Source organism: Vespula vulgaris, chromosome 19 (genome assembly GCF_905475345.1).
Source record: "Vespula vulgaris chromosome 19, iyVesVulg1.1, whole genome shotgun sequence".
NCBI classification, from domain to species: Eukaryota; Metazoa; Arthropoda; class Insecta; order Hymenoptera; family Vespidae; genus Vespula; species Vespula vulgaris.
This window is the reverse complement of record NC_066604.1, coordinates 1,552,501-1,570,000: the sequence shown is the minus strand read 5'-3', so window position 1 is coordinate 1,570,000 and position 17,500 is coordinate 1,552,501. Positions and strand designations below refer to the sequence as shown.

At 31.1% G+C, this 17,500-nt stretch overlaps 7 protein-coding genes across 23 annotated transcripts in view; 5 read left to right on the top strand and 2 right to left on the bottom strand.

The window, feature by feature from the left end:
• LOC127070733 (transcription factor kayak) overlaps positions 1-3,703 on the top strand; it is a 42,562-nt gene extending 38,859 nt beyond the window's left edge. For all 6 annotated transcript variants that reach the window (XM_051009108.1, XM_051009107.1, XM_051009106.1 and 3 more), the window contains 2 exons: positions 58-540; positions 1,090-3,703. In XM_051009108.1, coding sequence (XP_050865065.1) covers positions 58-540; positions 1,090-1,653 — 1,047 coding nt within the window. In that variant the 3' untranslated portion in view covers positions 1,654-3,703. The remainder of the gene's footprint in view (positions 1-57; positions 541-1,089) is intronic.
• On the bottom strand, positions 2,076-8,273 carry LOC127070725 (ribosome-releasing factor 2, mitochondrial). Of its 3 annotated transcripts, none has more exons than XM_051009067.1 (5): positions 8,129-8,273; positions 6,278-8,052; positions 4,100-4,246; positions 3,832-4,003; positions 2,076-2,389 (listed from the first exon to the last, which is right to left on the bottom strand). In XM_051009067.1, the coding sequence occupies exons 1-4, from the start codon at positions 8,271-8,273 to the stop codon at positions 3,842-3,844; spliced, it is 2,229 nt and encodes a 742-aa protein (XP_050865024.1). In that variant the 3' UTR covers positions 2,076-2,389; positions 3,832-3,841. The 3 variants fall into 3 exon arrangements, with proteins under 3 accessions (XP_050865024.1, XP_050865023.1, XP_050865022.1); XM_051009066.1 differs by having other exon boundaries at positions 3,832-4,246; positions 6,278-7,008; positions 7,081-8,052; XM_051009065.1 differs by having other exon boundaries at positions 3,832-4,246.
• Positions 4,245-6,478, top strand: LOC127070732 (probable serine/threonine-protein kinase DDB_G0283337). Of its 2 annotated transcripts, XM_051009103.1 has the most exons (4): positions 4,245-4,819; positions 4,897-5,046; positions 5,121-6,249; positions 6,344-6,478. In XM_051009103.1, the coding sequence occupies exons 1-3, from the start codon at positions 4,697-4,699 to the stop codon at positions 6,210-6,212; spliced, it is 1,365 nt and encodes a 454-aa protein (XP_050865060.1). In that variant the 5' UTR covers positions 4,245-4,696; the 3' UTR covers positions 6,213-6,249; positions 6,344-6,478. The 2 variants fall into 2 exon arrangements, with proteins under 2 accessions (XP_050865060.1, XP_050865061.1); XM_051009104.1 differs by lacking the exon at positions 4,897-5,046.
• LOC127070735 (estradiol 17-beta-dehydrogenase 2) lies at positions 8,204-15,966 on the top strand. 9 transcript variants are annotated; one of them, XM_051009115.1, is made up of 7 exons: positions 11,610-12,045; positions 12,106-12,221; positions 12,600-12,909; positions 13,627-13,908; positions 14,170-14,475; positions 14,750-14,981; positions 15,356-15,966. In XM_051009115.1, the coding sequence occupies exons 3-7, from the start codon at positions 12,777-12,779 to the stop codon at positions 15,558-15,560; spliced, it is 1,158 nt and encodes a 385-aa protein (XP_050865072.1). In that variant the 5' UTR covers positions 11,610-12,045; positions 12,106-12,221; positions 12,600-12,776; the 3' UTR covers positions 15,561-15,966. The 9 variants fall into 9 exon arrangements, with proteins under 9 accessions (XP_050865073.1, XP_050865072.1, XP_050865074.1 ...); XM_051009116.1 differs by lacking the exons at positions 11,610-12,045; positions 12,106-12,221 and adding an exon at positions 8,204-8,320; XM_051009117.1 differs by having other exon boundaries at positions 11,610-12,419; positions 13,699-13,908.
• Positions 8,644-9,664, bottom strand: LOC127070740 (28S ribosomal protein S18a, mitochondrial). Its single transcript, XM_051009129.1, has 4 exons — positions 9,399-9,664; positions 9,147-9,280; positions 8,921-9,044; positions 8,644-8,848 (listed from the first exon to the last, which is right to left on the bottom strand). The coding sequence occupies exons 1-4, from the start codon at positions 9,499-9,501 to the stop codon at positions 8,733-8,735; spliced, it is 477 nt and encodes a 158-aa protein (XP_050865086.1). The 5' UTR covers positions 9,502-9,664; the 3' UTR covers positions 8,644-8,732.
• On the top strand, positions 9,753-11,469 carry LOC127070738 (zinc finger protein-like 1). The gene is made up of 3 exons (XM_051009126.1): positions 9,753-10,014; positions 10,182-10,487; positions 10,562-11,469. Exons 1-3 carry the CDS (start codon positions 9,913-9,915, stop codon positions 11,120-11,122), a joined length of 969 nt encoding a protein of 322 aa, XP_050865083.1. The 5' UTR covers positions 9,753-9,912; the 3' UTR covers positions 11,123-11,469.
• A 1-nt stretch (position 15,967) lies between the features above and the next one.
• On the top strand, positions 15,968-17,302 carry LOC127070742 (NPC intracellular cholesterol transporter 2 homolog a-like). Its single transcript, XM_051009130.1, has 3 exons — positions 15,968-16,130; positions 16,267-16,434; positions 16,586-17,302. Exons 1-3 carry the CDS (start codon positions 16,112-16,114, stop codon positions 16,849-16,851), a joined length of 453 nt encoding a protein of 150 aa, XP_050865087.1. The 5' UTR covers positions 15,968-16,111; the 3' UTR covers positions 16,852-17,302.
• The last annotated feature ends 198 nt before the right edge of the window (positions 17,303-17,500 follow it).

The window sequence follows — 17,500 nt, the reverse complement described above, 5'->3', positions numbered from 1 at the left end:
AAAAAAAAGAACGAGTTACCAATATATGAAGGATAACTTTTTTTATTTTTCTTACAGTTGGTATCTCTCGACGGCTTGCACAGTGGTGTACCAACAAGAACTACGCCAACATTGACACCGACGACACTGAGAAGTATCGAGCAGACTTTCCTCGAGCTTACCAGCGAAACAGGGTCCCATAGTCGAGAGGCCGGTTTCGTACCACCTTTGGTCGAACCTTCTCAACCAACTCCAGCTCAAACACAAAATCTGGCGACGCATCACAACAATCCTGCGAGTACTCTGATCGATAGTCAACAGACGTTACCTCAGCAGCCGGAACAACAGCAACAACCACAGCAACAGCAACAGCAACAACAGCAGCAGCAACAACAACAGCAACAGGCAACGAAACGCAATATGGGTGGTAGGAGACCAAACAGGACGATTGGTATGACACCCGAAGAAGAAAAGAGACGACAGATAAGAAGAGAGAGAAATAAAATGGCAGCTGCTAGGTGTCGCAAGCGAAGAATGGATCACACCAATGCCCTGCTAGAAGTAAGCGTTTAAAAAGATTCCATTAGAAGAAAATTATTCTGTAACATCGATTATTTTCACGAAGGTGTATCATCGATCCCTTCCTTCGAGACACGCTGATATTGTATATACATATATATATTATATATATTATATATATATATATATGACACGGCACGACAAAGAATTTCATCTGAAATTAGAGCAGTATAAATATTTGTTTTTTACATTCTAGATAGTAACAGCATCGTCCTACCGCTATGATCAACGTCCTCGTAGCGATACCGTATAGAGACTGTTACTATCGTATTACGAGAGAGTCGAAGAGATTGTTTCGAAAGAAAAGAAAAAATAATATATATATATATATATACATAATATATAGAAATAAAATAAAAGGAAAAGAAAGGAAGGGATCGATGAAGTAAACGAAAGATAACGATAAAAGTAAGAGAGAGAGAGAGAGAGAGAGAGAGAGACAACAAAATAATAATAATAAAACAAATTCTCTTACGATGAGAAAGAGAAACGACGAATTTAAACGAAGATCATCCTGTTTCGTGTTCGCAGGAAACAGAGGGCTTGGAACAGAAGAAGCAAAGCTTGCAGGACGAGATTCATCAGTTGCAGCAGGCCAAAGACGAGCTCGAGTTTATTCTCGAAGCTCACAGAGCTGTTTGTCGACTTCGTTCCTCATCTCCGCCTGACGTGAAGCCTGTGATAAAGCCGGAAATACCGCTCGAGGATCAATTCGCTGAACCTACGAAGCGCGACACCTTGACGGCCGCAAGACCTAGCAGACCAAATTCTTTGCCAGTTGGATTTGACAATAACAACAGACCAAATTCGTTGTCGATCTTTAGCGAGCCTAAGGACAGACCGGATTCATTGACCTTCAAGACGGTAGAAACACCGTCATTCATGAAACCATCGTTAGATGTTGCCGGTATGCCGATAACAACACCAACCAGCGGTATACCATTCAATTTTGACTCCCTGATGGAAGGTGGGACCGGCTTGACGCCAGTTTCGACACCTCTAATACCATCCTGCTCGACGCAACAAAGGAATAATCTCTCCGCCGTAGATCTTAGCTCTCCAGATGCTAATCCACCGAAACTCGTGAGCTTGTGACGCCAAGAAGACGTCATTGAATATGGGTCGAACGAGGACGATCCTGAATGAAATCGTGGCGCGCGTGGATTTATCTCGCTTGCCATTCATTATTTAGGAAGACGATGACGATGATGACGATGATGACGAAGAGAAACTTTCTGTGTGTACGTGTGCTTTATTCGCCTCGAGAGATCTAGAGGAGAAATAGAAAGAGACAATTATATAAATACCAATGGAGAATGAGAGAAATTAAGAGAGAAAGAAAAAGGAAAGAGAGAGAGAGAGGGGCGTTGCCCTTTTTATCTCGGACGTTTTCTACGTCGCAGACATCACGAGTTGCCATAAATAAGAAATATTACATACTACGTTGTATTTTTCTCTCTTCGACCGTCCCCACAAGTCTCTGGGATCGGTTTGTTTACTTTTCTCTTTCTCTCTCTCTCTCTCTCTCTCTCTCTCTTTCTTTTTCAATAAAATAGAAAAGGAAGAAAACAATTCTTCTAACGTTGCGTTGTTATATCTTTTTCTCTCTCGTACGTTTGTGCAATATACACACATAAATACACGCGTACACACGTACACCACATAATATACACAAAACACACCACGTACACACCAGCAATATTATACAAACATAACGACGCCATTCGTTTCCTTCTTCGTGTCCGTCGAGCAGCAGCAACAGATCGTTCTCCTTTTTGATTTTTCTATCTTGCAATACGCCAAGGAAGAATTGAGATCTACGGAGTTGCGCCTGTAAAAATTCAGAGGTAAAAAAGAGAAATAAATTGTTTTTTTTTTCCTTTGGGGTGTCGTTGATAGAAGGGAGTATTTTTATTAAGGTACGTTATTACGTACGTTGTCGGGAAAATAAGTCGTCATCTTCGATTATTAATTAAATCAGATCAATCGAAGAGCGTATTTTGATATGTATTTAAGGTAAAGCTTTGTGATCTTGATCTTTTTATGATACGTTGATTCCGTTTTAATAACTTAAAGTGGAACAACGATTTTGACTTCATTATTATTAACGATCGTATTGTAAACGAATTACTGATCGATTTGAAGATATATTTTCTACATTTCCCAAAGCGAATAAAAGGATAGGCAAACGTGGTTGGTTTCTTATTGTCATTATTCGAAGGCGTAAATATTAAACAGAGAAAGTCATACTTTTAATTGCGAGCACCGGTGTGCAGGTGTAGTAGCGGAAGCATCTGCATACAAGTGATAATAAGTATATATATATATATATTTAAATTTTTTAAGTAATGCAAATAAATTAGAATTAATATGAGCATAAGATATTTGTCTCTTTTTTTATTATTACTATTATTATTATTATTATTATTATTATTATTATTATTATTATTATTATTATTATTATTATATTATTATTATATTATTATTATTAGATAATTAAACCAAGAGCGAACAGATTTTATACTATAGTTATATACTGACCGAAAGTTTAGAATGTAAGGAAAAAAGATTAGCTTGTAAGAAAAAGAATTAAAAGAAAATAATTATTTGTCAGAGCGGATTGATTTTCAAGCATGAACTAACTAATTGTACAAACGTTTTTTACGTGATAAAAACAAAGATTACATTAAAGGGAGTCTGCTGCTGTTTACGTCGTCCGCTCTGTATTTTTTAGATTTTGTATGCAACAGTGATTGTTAGAGAATTCAATCGATACTAAATAACATTTAATCCCTCCATACATATAATATATATATACATATATATATATATATACATATATTTTACTATGTATGACCTTTTTGCATGATCCTAAGCAATATTAATATATTTATATGCGACTGCTACTCGTGGTGCTGGTAAGTCTCAACAAGATTTTTTTAATAGTGCGCTTAAATTGCTCTAGTTTAATAATAACAACCTTAATTGTGCTTTCCAACATCGTGTGTAGTGGTCCGCGAAATTGACATTTGTAAATGAAGATTGTAATGCACCATTCATAATGTTGCGATATATTTTGATTAGACCAAGCCAATAACCAGGTGAAGAAATTGTAATAATTGAAAATAATAATTATGAAAATTTATTGGGAATTATCTTCTTTCGTGATACTGTAGTATCTATTTAATTGATTATTTCTACATATATATATATATATTCTTGAACAGTATTTTAATAATAATGGTTAAATAATGAAACAAAATTATACTTAACCTATTAATTATTAAAATCCAGTTATCCTTTTAATAGTTTCTTCTTCAAAAATTGACTCCATAGCTTTGTAATGACTAAATTCTACTGTAAATGTTGAATTTCCAGACGTAATACTTCTTAAACTCGTTGAATATCCAAGCAAATTTGACAATGGAACAAAAGCAGTAATAACCTGCATGAAAATTGCATAAGTATTATTTAAATTACTAACTTTATCCTTACTTAATTTCTTCTGAAACAAATATGATATATAAACATTGTTATTAACCTTATTTCCTCCACGAGTGTCAACATTTTGTATTTCACATCTTCGTTGACTAAGATCAGCAAGAACGGACGATGAATATTCGTTCATTGTAACAATTTCTACATTCATAATCGGTTCCAATATTATACTCTCTCCTTTTCGCATCAGCTAAAAAACGAAAAATTCAATGTCACACAATATCTAATTGAATTAATAATTAATTTTTCACTCATACTAACTTCATTTAATTCTTTTCACACAAATCTCAATCATAATAAAAAATAAAGAAAATTACAATCTATTCTATGCAGTAATTCGTCAATGACGAACGAATCTACAAAAGAGTTTATCATCGACGAATTATTTTGTAAACACGTTGTATTAATTGTTAATCGAATTAATTGTCCAATATTACGTAAAGTATTAATAGAATTTCATTTTTTAACATTAGACGTACGATCTACGATTGATACGAGAAATAAAAAAAATAAAAAATAAACAATTGAAGGAATTCAAAATTTTTAAGTATCAAGTTCTGTACAATAGTTCTCTATACAAAATCTATTTAAATTGAATATTATTTAATTTGTATAAATAAGAAATGCAAAAGAAACTTTAATGGTTGCTGCATATTTATCTCTTCTTTGTAGTATTAGCGAAAAACCATTAGAATATTGGGGTAAACATCAGTCACAGACAGGATGCATTCGTAAGATCTTAGATAGCGATTTACTTGACAATGTATGTTATTGATATATTATTAAATAATTGTAGAAATATTTTTTATAATTTTATATATATATATAAAATTAAACTAGGTTATAGAAATTCAAGATATTCAATTATCAAATATTTCAAAAACATTCATTTCTTGTCCACCTAACATAACCCAACTTTTGAACGTTGGATTACCCGTGCTTGTTATTATATTAAAAAATTTTGGTGCTGATTGTCGTTTTCAAATTCAGGTTATTAATTTGATACAATCTGTAAATTATAATGACAAATACGATATATTATAAAAAAAAATTATTAATTGCAGGTTATAGATTCGGATAACATACGTCATCATTTTCAATTTTGTAGTGGTGATTATGAAAAAAGTCGAAATATCAAAGATCCTGTTATTTGTCGTGCTAAGATTCAACTTCAATCTGGTTGGAATAAAATAGAATTAAATTTGAAAACTTTAACAGAGATTGCATTTAAGTCTCAGTATATAGCAACGCAGAGACTAGAAATTTGTGCCAATTGTCGATTACGTAGAATATATTTTGTAGATAGGCATTATAATGATTCTGAAATTTCATTGGATCTATACCAAGGCTTTCTTGATTTATATATGTTAAAATGGGGTATCTATCGAATAGAGAATGCAACGCAAACTACAAATTTAAAACAGAAAAAAACAAATCTTAAGAATAATAATAATAACAATAATAATAATAGTAATAATAATAATTATTATAATAATAATAATAATTATAAAGAATATCAAAATCTTTTAAATACAGATAACACTGCTAACTCTAATGAACTATATTATAATGACAAAATAAATAATTCATTCGTGCAGATGCAAACCAATGACTGTTCAAAAGATGTTAATTCCAAATTAATAAATAATATAAGAATGAAATCAAATACTTTAATAGATGAATTTTTCAGCAGACAACGTCCAATTTCATTACCCATAGGAAATTTCAAAGATCAAATAATAATAAAATCATATGTTGTACCAACAAATATTAATAAATTACAAAAAAAAGATAAGTGGAATGATATTAAATTATCGAATTGGAGTAATATAACGGAAGATATATCCAAAGAAACTAAAGATATATCTAATATTCCATTAGCTGTAGACTTGCAAAAAGAATGTAATGAAATATTTGATAATCAACAACAAAAATATATTTTAAAAACTGATAATTTGGAAGAAAAATGGACGTATAGGTATCTTTACGAAGGAAAGCATTATTCAAAAACTAATGATATAACAGAAGACAATACATCAGATATTCAAAATATTTCTTATAAGCAAAATTCTAATTTCATATTTCCAGTATTGCCAAAAATGAACAGTAACATAGTGAAAATTCCTGAAGTTCAAAAAAGAATTAAAAAAAAATAAGACTAATATCTCATTAAACCTGCAATAAAATTTTCAAGTAAATAAGTAAAATTATTTATACTTACTTGTTTAATACATTGTGTCACTGCAGCAGAAACTATAGTGTCTGATGTACCCTTTTGTATCTCTAGCCAATGCAGCTTAACCCCAGTATTTATAACTGGAGAATTTAGTTTTGGACCATTTCTAAGAGCCAATTTTATACCCTTCTTTATGGCAGCCATCATCTTTGGATGTATATCATCAATATTAGAAGCAGAATTTCGTGTATGATCAAATTGTAAAATTTCGTTTTGCGTGTAGTTTGGTATTAAAGACAAAGTTACAGTAACACTATGAAAAGTTTTGCCTATTTTATACTCATTAGAGAAAGTATCTTTAACCGTTTCTGTTATAGCTTCCTTGTAAGCTATTTGTAAAGGACCTATATCAGCATCAATTTTATATTCCGTTCTAATTCTTTCTTTGATAATTTCAATGTGCAATTCTCCCATTCCAGCTAACACTGTTTGACCGGTTTCTTCATCTTGATTTATTCTTAGACTAGGATCTTCTCTTCCAAGTTGTTGTAATGCAATTTCTAGAGGTACTTGCTTCGATAAAGAAGGTGGTTCTATAGAACAAAAGAAGACAGGATCTGGTATTGTAGTACCAGAAGTAAAGATATTATCTACTTTTCTTCCAGCTGATTCTTCAGTAGATTTATGTGCATTCATATTTTTTTGTGCATTTTTCATTGCTGAAGCATTAGTAGTTATCAAATCACCAGTAACAGTAGTTTGTAATCCGGTAACAGCTGCAATATTACCATTATTAATTTCATTAATTTCTTCATAGTCATCTGCACAGGCAATATATAAACGATTACTTTGTTCTACCTTTCCTTTTTGAACATTATATATTTTTTCGCCTTTCTTCATAGTACCGGTATAAACTCTAAAAAAAGTGATAGGTCCTCTTTGTTTATCATGTACAATCTTAAAAACACGTGCAGATAAATTATTTTTGAAACAACTGTATTCATTTCCATATTCATCTGGAAATGGCAAGTATAATATAATACTATCCATTAAAGGTTGCACACCGATGTTTTTGTAAGAACTACCAATAAGAACTGGCACACCTTTTCTTGACAACGTGATTTTTCGTAAAGATTCACATATTGCTTGATCAGTTATTTTACCAAGAGATTCTTCTTCTATTATTATTTCGGCTAACTTGTCATCCAAATTTGATAGTTTATCTACCAACATTTCACGTTTTTCGTTTGCTAGATTCCATAAATCTTTGTCTTCGTTTTGTGTTAATTTTGTTCTTATGAAATCTAATCCTTGACTCTTTTTGTTAAATATTATTTTTTCTAAACTTACAAGGTCTATTATACCTTCGAAAACATCTCCTTTTTTTATAGGATATTGTATCGGTAATGCATTGGCATTTAATTTTAATTCTATAGATTTTAAACTGTTCTCAAGATTTGCATCCGGGCGATCCATTTTATTAACATAAATGATTTTAGGTATCTCATATTTATCTGCCTGTCTACAAACTGTTAACGTTTGTGCTTCCACACCAGCCGATCCATCTAATATAACAACCACACCATCCATAACTCGTAACGCTTGTTCTACTTCCATAGTAAAATCGATATGTCCAGGTGTATCGATCAAATTAAAACGATAGTTTTTCCAATTAAATGTAACAGCTGCAGAAGTTATTGTTATACCACGTTCACGTTCTTGTTCCATATAATCTGTCACCGTGTTCCCATGATGTACTTCTCCCATATTTTTAATAAGTCCAGAATAAAATAACATTCGTTCGGTCGTTGTCGTTTTACCTATAATAGAATAACGTATAAAATGTTTATTTACTATTTGAAGTATCTATTAATACAATATAAAATGTATATTGACCGGCATCGATGTGTGCCAAAATTCCAATATTTCGTATTTTTTTAACATCGTGTTTCTCAGAATTTGTTTTCAAACATTTTGTACTGTGTATATATTGTTTACGAAGCTCGCACCATGTTGTTTTCATTACTTTACGTTGTAACATAGCTTTAACTAGACGTTGTCGACGATTCTAACCTGCAACCAACACACGTAAGTAATTCCACAATTACGTGCATGAATATTTAATTTCTGATTATTTAATTATTCAAGATTTATCATTAAATTAAAGATCTTCGTTTTTTAATTCTATGAGCTTGCTCCGTGTTTATAGGTTGCGTTCGTGATGCTCTCTATCGCAAAGAGGTTAAACTTTTATATATAGCATATATACGTAATCATTTTTCTACAATGAATATAATTATAATAACTAAATTGTACATATGTATGTACATACGCGCACACATATATATATATATATATGTTATATATTTTATTAGGTGTTAATTACTATGAAAAAAGAAATGGTTAAAAAGTTTAAAGATAAATTTTGATATTTGATTTTTATATACATTTCAGATTAAAATATTTGTTTATTACTATTTAGTACTTATAATATTAATAATTATAAATACTTATATCTAATAGTTTTCTCGTCGAAATATGTATTAAATTTTTTCCACTGATATCTTTTCTTAGGATCTTTTTTACTTCTTTTTGGAGCTAAATTAGGCATCAAACCTGCAACATTGATGTAACAATTAATTGAATTATAACAAAAAGTTAGTTCTTCGTTAGAAACCCTTTAAATACCTGCTTTCTGTGCCATAGCAACCATAGTAGTTATCCTTTTTTGTTGCGTGTTGCATAAACCGGTAATTCTACTTGGTAACATACATCCGTCCGATCTTACAAATTGACTTAATATGAGAACATCCTGAAAGCGATTAATTTTTATTATTATATTTGTAGGATAATATAATTCATAGGAAAGAAGTTATTAGTTTCAAAAGTTATTAAAAGAAAGTATTTATTTTACAGTATGTTTAATATCAAGACCGGTGGAACATATAGGACAAACTGTTTCTTTAGGTTTTATCAATAAGTGTCTGTCTTTTTGAGGGCGTATCGTAGCTTCAATAATTATATTATTTCCATCCTTCTTTTCGGTTACTACACAAGAAAATGTTTATATTAGATATATCATAATAAACATATAGGTTATAGCAATATTTGCAAAATTGATAAATTGTTTGATAAAAAATTTTTACGTATAAGTAATTCGACTTACTTTCTTTAATGCGTGCTGTCGCAGATAATGATATAGCTCTGTTATAATTCGTAATAATAAAATTTTTTCTAATTTGCGATGCAAGGCGACCAAGCGTGGCCATTTTGAAAAACTGTGTGCAACGATGCGATTATGAAACTTTACGATTAAAACGTATGAGATATCAACGTTATACAAAGCGAAATCATCTTATTTTTTAATCTGCACAAAAAAAGACAATTAATATAAATTAATTAAAAATATAAAATTTGATAAACCGGTAAAAGCGTTGCTATTGGACGAAAGTTCAAAAGAAACGTTCCTATTGGTCCATTCTTTTCTAACGAGCACGAAATGTCAGACGACGTGGCCGATAAAATATGGTGGCTTTCTTAAATAATACAGAAGAAATTATTGTGTGATTCATAGATATCATGCAATGAATTAGAAATAATAATCGTTTATTATCGTGTTAATAGAAATTGAAACCGAAGAAGATTTCACGACATTGGTGATCATATCATATTAATGCAATATGGGTTTGTGCAAGTGTCCAAAACGAATAGTAACAACCCAGTTTTGTTTTGAACATCGTGTCAATGTTTGCGAACATTGCATGGTTACTAATCATCCAAAGGTATATTAATAAAAATAGTGTTTCTTTACGGTTTAAGAGATAGAAATAAATGTATGTAGATTATTCGTTTGTAGGTTAGATATACAAAATTTCATTGCGTTTACAAAATTTTCTTTTCTTTTATTGTTGCATTAGTTTAATTCAATGATGTACATTATCTTTTCCAGTGTATAGTACAATCATATCTCTTATGGCTTCATGATCATGACTACAGTCCAGTTTGTATATTATGTTCTGGAAATTTAAGCGATGGAGATTGTGTTCGATTAACTTGTTATCACATGTATCATTGGGCATGTCTAGACAGATATGCTAGAGAATTACCTGCTACGACAGCACCAGCTGGTTATACTTGTCCATCTTGTAGAACATGTATTTTTCCACAACCAAAATTAGTATCACCGGTAGCAGATGTTTTAAGAGAAAAATTAGCAGGTGTCAATTGGGCACGTGCTGGTTTAGGCTTACCATTGGTAAATATTTTATATAGTTGTATGAATAATTCGTTTATGTGAATATATTTAATCGTTTATTTTGAATTTTATAGCTCAGTGAAGATAGAGAGCAAAAGCCTGAACCAGAACATGTTTCATCAGCTTTGGAAACATATTCCTATCACAATCATACTATGACCACTTCTGCACCTACTGTAGTCACACCCCGTACTAGTAGTAACGTTAATTCAATCAATACTAATATAAGTAATGATCATTTAATCAAGCAGAAAGTTGAGCCACCATATTCTGTAGTAAATATAGAAACATCCATGTCTTTGACTAATCAAATGTCAAAAAAAGTATGCGAAGCTTACGATGATCCGAAAGATATAACTTTTGATCATGATGAAAATAAATATCAAAGAAAGTCAGCTATTGAATTGTTCTTAAGGTGGTGGAAATTAATCTCAAGGCCACCTGCAAGACGAAGGGGTACAGCAGGTTCTATACACAAAAGATATGTCATACTAATCATTGCTGGTGTAACAGCATTTTGTATCATTCTCGTGCTTCTTTCTTGGTTAGGAAGAATGTCTACCGAAGGAGATCCAAGTTACAGTGTATTAGTTAATCCACATGTTAAAGTTCAAGATGAAAAGTTTGGTATGTAATACATAGAGAAATAAATAGCGGACATAAATAATAAGTTATAACATAAATAATAAAGACTATATGGAAGTATAAGAAAACAAAGCTTATGAGAGAGAGAGAGAGAGAGAGGGAGAGAGAGAGAGAGAGAGAGAGAGAGAGATAAGAAAATATTATAAAATACAAAAAGCGAATATTATATATACAAAAGGAATGTGCAAGTGTATGAAACTGTGTACAGTATACTTCTAGATCTAATGTCTGTTGATTTTTATGTAATTTAGGCTGTACGATTAAGTTGTATATTTCAGTTAATTAAAAGAAAATTGTATGAATTTATAAAATATCAAATGATAATATCTACGAAGGATTAATGTTTGATTACATTTATCGTTATACCAGACATTACACTATTTGTAATACCATTATATATTGTTAGAAAGAAATTATACAAGAGACAGAGAAAAGGAGAGAGAGAAACTTTGTTATAAGGTTCTTGCCTCATTGCAAGTAAAATCTTATTCAAATACATCATGGAAAATTCTTTGTAAGAGATCTCGACTATTTACATAAATGAATTATACATAATGGCAGGGATGCTTGTAAATCGTAGCTATTGTGTGAAGTTACATCGGAGTATCAGTCACAATATCGATTTATTCGTCTCCGAGTCCGATCCTTGATCTTAAAAATTTATTTTGATCGAGTGAAACAAAAAAAAAAGGAAAAAAAAAGAAAGAGAGAGAGAGATTCATTTTTAACTCGAGAAACGTATAGTACATGATTTATATAGGATTTCCTAATACGAACGAACGGAAGTCGAAGGGGAAGGTAATTTGAATTCAAAAATAGCGCGTCACAGCCATGTTGCATCATGGCGGACTTGTCTGTCCGTTCGCCATAGCCCTCGTATGTATATATTTTGAAAAAAGAATGTCAGAAGAACGTAAGTAGAGTGGGGATAACCGATTCTACTTTCTTTTCATCTTTCATTATGTTCTTATAGAATTCGGACGAGGCAGAAACAAGTTTCATGCATCGTTCGTTATTATTTGGAGATCTCAGAAAAATCTTTCGCGCATGCGTGAATGATCGATCGATACGTGCTCGCCTCGTTAAAAGGTACGACGATGTTTTCATTTATTATGAAAACACAGGGAATCTCTATTTTCTTCGATCTATATACTATACGACCTTCCATAGTTTATTAAGACTTTCTAGAGTATATATTCTCATTCGAGGTACAACCTGCTTCAAGTTTGTTTTATTTTTCGAACTGGCACAATTTTTCCATCTTTGACCTCGTATTACTCTTTCGTTGTAAGGAACGATATTATTATTATAATTATTATTATTCTTATCATTGTTTCTTTATTATTATTATTATTATTATTATTATTATTATTATTATTATTATTATTATTATTATTATTATTGTTTGTTAATTACTATTATTTCATTTTTCTAACATTTTTCTTTTTCTTTTTAATTTATTTTCAGAATCTGTCAGCTGATTTTTACGATAAGGATTACGGTGGAAAGATAAACTAACGTAAAGAAACGAAAAAAAAAAGAAAAGAAAAAGAAGGGAAAGAAAGAGGAGTAGAGGAGATCGAACGGAAAGAAAATTTCCGGAAGTTGTTATTTAGTGCCACGTAAACACGCGCCAAATTGAAAATGGCTTTGTCAGCTTGGGCCAGGAAACATTCGACGATATTGACCGTCGGTGTCAGCAGTGCGGCTGGGCTATTGTATTCCTGTTACACCACGAATAAACGGTTGGCTACCTTGATTTCATTGTGTTCCTTTGGTGAGCTATGCCTTTGTGCTTTGAATTTTCATTAAGGTTAACAATATGCAGAATATAGAACGTATATAACACATATCATGTATGTGTGTGCGCGTGCGTACGTGTGTATGTGTGTTATTTTGATACGATTCGATTATATATGATTAAATATTATTACAAGTATTATCGATTCCTTTTGAAACACTGTAACACTTGGAATCATATTACTATTGCCAGAGTGATTTAGGTTGATCCTAAGTAATCAAAGAATAAAATTAAAAAGAATAAATAAATAAAAGAAAGAAGATTTATGAAAGAAGGAAAAAGCATTAGTCAATGCTATCGTTTATCATTGATACAAATATTAATTCTTAACGATCGAATGCGCGAAAAAAATTGATATTTTTGATGAATGAATTATATAATAATGATATATCGTAATGTAATTGAAATGTATGATTATTCTTTTTTTTATTTTTTTATTATTTTTATAATTGAATTTTGACGTGGTATGACCACCATGTGTGATTTTTATCATAATGTAATTGTGATAGTTACCACATGTGACGATTTAGTATTTTATAAAATTAAATATGATTGATAAGTGTTATCAGTTTTATATAGGATGATAAAAATGTGAACCGATTCTTGGATTCTTGGTTGTTTAATTAAAGAAATATATATATATGATTGAAATAATATATAATAAATTATATATAGTAAATTTTTTATCGACAGGTAGCGCATGTTTACACAAACGTTACGGTTCTCGGCATATGCTCGATACGAATCAGGTTGTAATAATTACAGGCTGTGATTCGGGACTCGGTTATAGTTTAGCATTGCATTGTCAATTTCTTGGTGCCACCGTGATAGCCAGCGTTTTAGACAATACTGGTCAGGGTGCAGAATTATTAAAGGAAAAAGGAATCATTGTATTACCACTCGACATTACAAACGATAAGAGTATCGAAAATTTTTACAAAGACGTACACCTATTGCTCAACAAAAAGAGATACAGTAAATTTTACATTTTTTCTTTTTTCTTTTCCCTTTTTTTTTTTTTTTGCTTTCGTCGAGGATTACATAAGAGAGAAAGAAAGAGAGAGAAAGAGGTAACAAATGCGCATGCGTACGTTTTTTTCTTTTTCTTTTTTTTTTATACGTTTCTTTTCTTTCTTTCTTTCTTTCTTTCTTTCTTTCTTTTCTTTTCTTTCTTTCTTTCTTTCTTTCTTTCTTTCTAGGTTTTTTTCCGGCCCCTTTCTTTTTCTTTCGTTTTAGCTTTGAAAGCATTGGTGAACAATGCAGGTGTTATGATCTTCGGTGAATTCGAATGGCAAACCAAGGATCAGGCGAAACATCAATTAGAAGTGAACCTTCTTGGGACGATGAAGATCACGCATCAATTGATGCCTCTCATCCGAAAAGATTCAACCAGGATTGTCGTTGTTTCGAGCCATTGCGCGAGCGAACCTTTACCCGGAGTAGCAACCTACAGTGCGACAAAGGCTGCGATCAATGCTTGGGCCACGGCCATCAGGGTAGAACTAAAGAAATATGGCATCGACGTTGTTACTTTTGTTCCTGGTTGGTTGCATTTTTTTTTTCTTTTTCTTAAATAACAAATAAAAAAGAAAAAAAGAACAAAGAAAGTGGAAGAAGAAGATTAATACCACCTGTTCGTCTTATCAGTTTTTTTTTCTTTTTTTTTTCTTTTTTTTTTATATTTTTTTCTTTTCGTTCCAATTGCACGACAACAGTCACATCGTTTTTTATTCGTTCTATCTGTACTTATCGTTTGTCTACATTTATTATTATTGTTTGTTGTTTATTTTTTGTTCTCTCTTTTTTTTCCCTATAGGATCCTTCACCCAAGAGAGTAACATTTTAGCTAATCAACCGGAACGTTTCGATGCGATGAAAGAATCGATGACGTTAGATGCGAGATATTTTTATAGGGATTATTTTGATCGATACGTGAAATATTTTGAACCATTGGCACGTAAGGTCACGCCCAAGCCCGTCGAGAATCCTAGAATTTATGAAAAATTTGAGGGAGCACTGTTAGACAATTATCCATCGTCGGTTTATAAGTGAGTTTTATAATAATTGTTTTCTATCGTTTTAACAATTTTTTTTTTTTTATAAAGTCGAACGATGACCTTTGCTTATCACAATTATTTGATAACTACTACTACGACACTTCAGACGTTGTTTGATTTAAAGATGGAGTTAAAAGGAAAAGCACTCGATTAGAAGTTAATTTTAAAATATGTTTTTCGTAAAATCTTGGAACAATTTACAGATATATCGATAAAGTATCTTCTCCTCTCTCTTTTTTTTTTTTGTTTGTTTTTTTGATTATCTTAATCTTAGCGTTTCATTGTTTTTTTTTTCTTTTCTTTTCTTTTCTTTAATATGGAGCATTTAAAGATGAATTATCATTCTTCTGTTGTTATCTTTGCAGATGCGAGCCATGGAGATATTGTTTCTATTATACGTTATTTAAAATTACACCTTATTATATACGTGATCGATTGACTGAATCATTTGTAAAATTACCTAGTTGGAAAGAAAGGGACATTGATGAGAGATTTGAGATCGATAGTTCAAAGAAACCAATTTTTGAGGAGCTTGCTAAGGATTTTAGTTTGTTAGAAAAAGGTTTATAGCATACGGAAGAGAAAGTATTTTTTCTTTCTTTCTAACTCCAATAAGTTGTTCATTTTATTTTTCAGAGAATGATATGTGTGTGTGTGTGTGTGTGTGTGCGTGCGCGCGCGTGGGTCTTCGTTATTTTAATTGATTTTAACAGATTTTTTTTTTAAATAAAGCTTATATACGCTTTATACGTATATCTTTTTTTCTGATTTAATGCAACAATTTAATTATAGTCTTACGTTTTCTATTTTATTTTTTTAAGTATATTATTATAGGTATTATATACGTGAAAATCTCATGAATTATGATTACGTAAATAATTACTTTTGTCAATAAGAATCATTGATTCATCCTCGTAGATGTACTAGATAAATTGTTCCTTAAGTAAATAAAAATGTTCGCAGCTGGTCAAGCACAGGTGGGCATTTCGAGTGTTTGAAACGAATGAAAGCTTATCTTTTTGTAAACAGGTGTTTGATTAGATATTAGGCTGCAATAAATACTGTGTTGGGAAAGCATTGTAGTCATTCAACGAAAAATCGTCTTCATCGAATTCGTCACAATGGCTCTTCTCGCTTGTGGTAAATCTTATATTGATTAAATTTTACCGTATAATTATTTTTATTGTTAAAAAATCAAGTCACACACATACACAAATATATATATATATATATATATATTTACAACGTTGACAAGTATTTTATTTTTATTGTACAGTTTACGTTTTGGCTGCATTTTGCATTGCGTCGTCCATGCAAACCGAATATTACAAATGCGAGGGTGGTTTACCAGAGCCTAAAAATTTAAATATCGAAGGTTGCGATAAATTACCTTGTTCATTGGTCAGAGGTACTGATTTAAAAGCACAGTGGGATTTTGCAGTTAGTAAGTATTGATAATAAGTTTTCATTACAATAACTAACGATTAGTTAACCGTTATAAAATCGATATTTTCATAACGCTATTATACTTTATCTTTCTTTTTCGTTTCTATACGTATACATTTATATATACAACGATATACGTATATTTACAGCTGCAAATACTGCTACCTTAAAACCACGAGTTATAGTAACGGTATTCGGTGTTACTACGGAATATGATTATCCACGTCCAGATGCATGTAAGGATTTAGTAAACGGTGAATGTCCTTTGGAAAAAGGCGAAGAAGTCACTTATTCCTTATTAATGCCTATTTTAAAAATCTATCCAAATATTAGATTGGACATAGAATTCTCTTTAATTGACGAAAATAAGAATGCTCAAGTTTGCTTCAAAATTGATGGGAAAGTCGTCAATTAAATAAGGATCATCAATAAATCTTGATAAAGTATATTGGACTTATTGATTATTATTTTTAGTATTATTATTATTATTACTACTACTACTACTATTGTTGTTGTTGTCGTTGTTATATTACTAGTATTATGCGTTAACGATCAAAATAGCGAATTAGTCGTAAATGAGAAATAGTTGTATGCAATTTAATCGTTGAAATTCATCAAGGATGGACGCATCCGTGTGATACGATATTGTTCAATAGAACCGTACATGAATACGTACATACATACGTACCTACATACGTACATACATACGTACATGCATACGTGCCACCGATCGATTCAGCAGAGAGACAGCTAGGAGAAAAGGACTGGATATATTTTTCGATTTAATAGTTACTCATTTTCCATCTATAGAGAATCTATTGTAATCTAATTCGTATTGGAATAACATCCTTTATAATTATTATTAATGGAGCTAACGTATGATCTCACATTTTTCCTATTATCCCTCGTAATTCTTTCTCGTTGCTCTCTTTCCTTCCTTTTAAAAAGAAAATTAAAATCCATTAATCGAATCCATAATTCAAATAATCGCGATATCGTCTATTAACAAACAACATTCCCTATTAGATTATCCTCTTTTTTATTTTTTCTTTCTTTCTCTTCTT

Bases quoted from the DNA above. Each gene is read 5' to 3' on its own strand.
- LOC127070735 (XM_051009116.1), top strand. From the start codon at position 12,777: ATGGCTTTGTCAGCTTGGGCCAGGAAACATTCGACGATATTGACCGTC. The intron at 14,476-14,749 runs GTTGGTTGCATT...TTTTCCCTATAG, and splicing joins CGTTGTTACTTTTGTTCCTG to GATCCTTCACCCAAGAGAGT. The intron at 14,982-15,355 runs GTGAGTTTTATA...TTATCTTTGCAG, and splicing joins TATCCATCGTCGGTTTATAA to ATGCGAGCCATGGAGATATT.
- LOC127070738 (XM_051009126.1), top strand. From the start codon at position 9,913: ATGGGTTTGTGCAAGTGTCCAAAACGAATAGTAACAACCCAGTTTTGT. The intron at 10,015-10,181 runs GTATATTAATAA...TATCTTTTCCAG, and splicing joins TGGTTACTAATCATCCAAAG to TGTATAGTACAATCATATCT. The intron at 10,488-10,561 runs GTAAATATTTTA...TGAATTTTATAG, and splicing joins CTGGTTTAGGCTTACCATTG to CTCAGTGAAGATAGAGAGCA.
- LOC127070732 (XM_051009103.1), top strand. From the start codon at position 4,697: ATGGTTGCTGCATATTTATCTCTTCTTTGTAGTATTAGCGAAAAACCA. The intron at 4,820-4,896 runs GTATGTTATTGA...AAATTAAACTAG, and splicing joins ATAGCGATTTACTTGACAAT to GTTATAGAAATTCAAGATAT. The intron at 5,047-5,120 runs GTTATTAATTTG...TATTAATTGCAG, and splicing joins ATTGTCGTTTTCAAATTCAG to GTTATAGATTCGGATAACAT.
- LOC127070725 (XM_051009065.1), bottom strand. From the start codon at position 8,273: ATGTTACAACGTAAAGTAATGAAAACAACATGGTGCGAGCTTCGTAAA. The intron at 8,053-8,128 runs GTCAATATACAT...ATTCTATTATAG, and splicing joins TTTGGCACACATCGATGCCG to GTAAAACGACAACGACCGAA. The intron at 4,247-6,277 runs GTAAGTATAAAT...TTCGTTTTTTAG, and splicing joins TGACACAATGTATTAAACAA to CTGATGCGAAAAGGAGAGAG.
- LOC127070742 (XM_051009130.1), top strand. The intron at 16,435-16,585 runs GTAAGTATTGAT...GTATATTTACAG, and splicing joins ACAGTGGGATTTTGCAGTTA to CTGCAAATACTGCTACCTTA.
- LOC127070740 (XM_051009129.1), bottom strand. From the start codon at position 9,501: ATGGCCACGCTTGGTCGCCTTGCATCGCAAATTAGAAAAAATTTTATT. The intron at 9,281-9,398 runs GTAAGTCGAATT...TTTCTTGTGTAG, and splicing joins GACAGCACGCATTAAAGAAA to TAACCGAAAAGAAGGATGGA. The intron at 9,045-9,146 runs GTAAAATAAATA...AATCGCTTTCAG, and splicing joins GTCTTGATATTAAACATACT to GATGTTCTCATATTAAGTCA.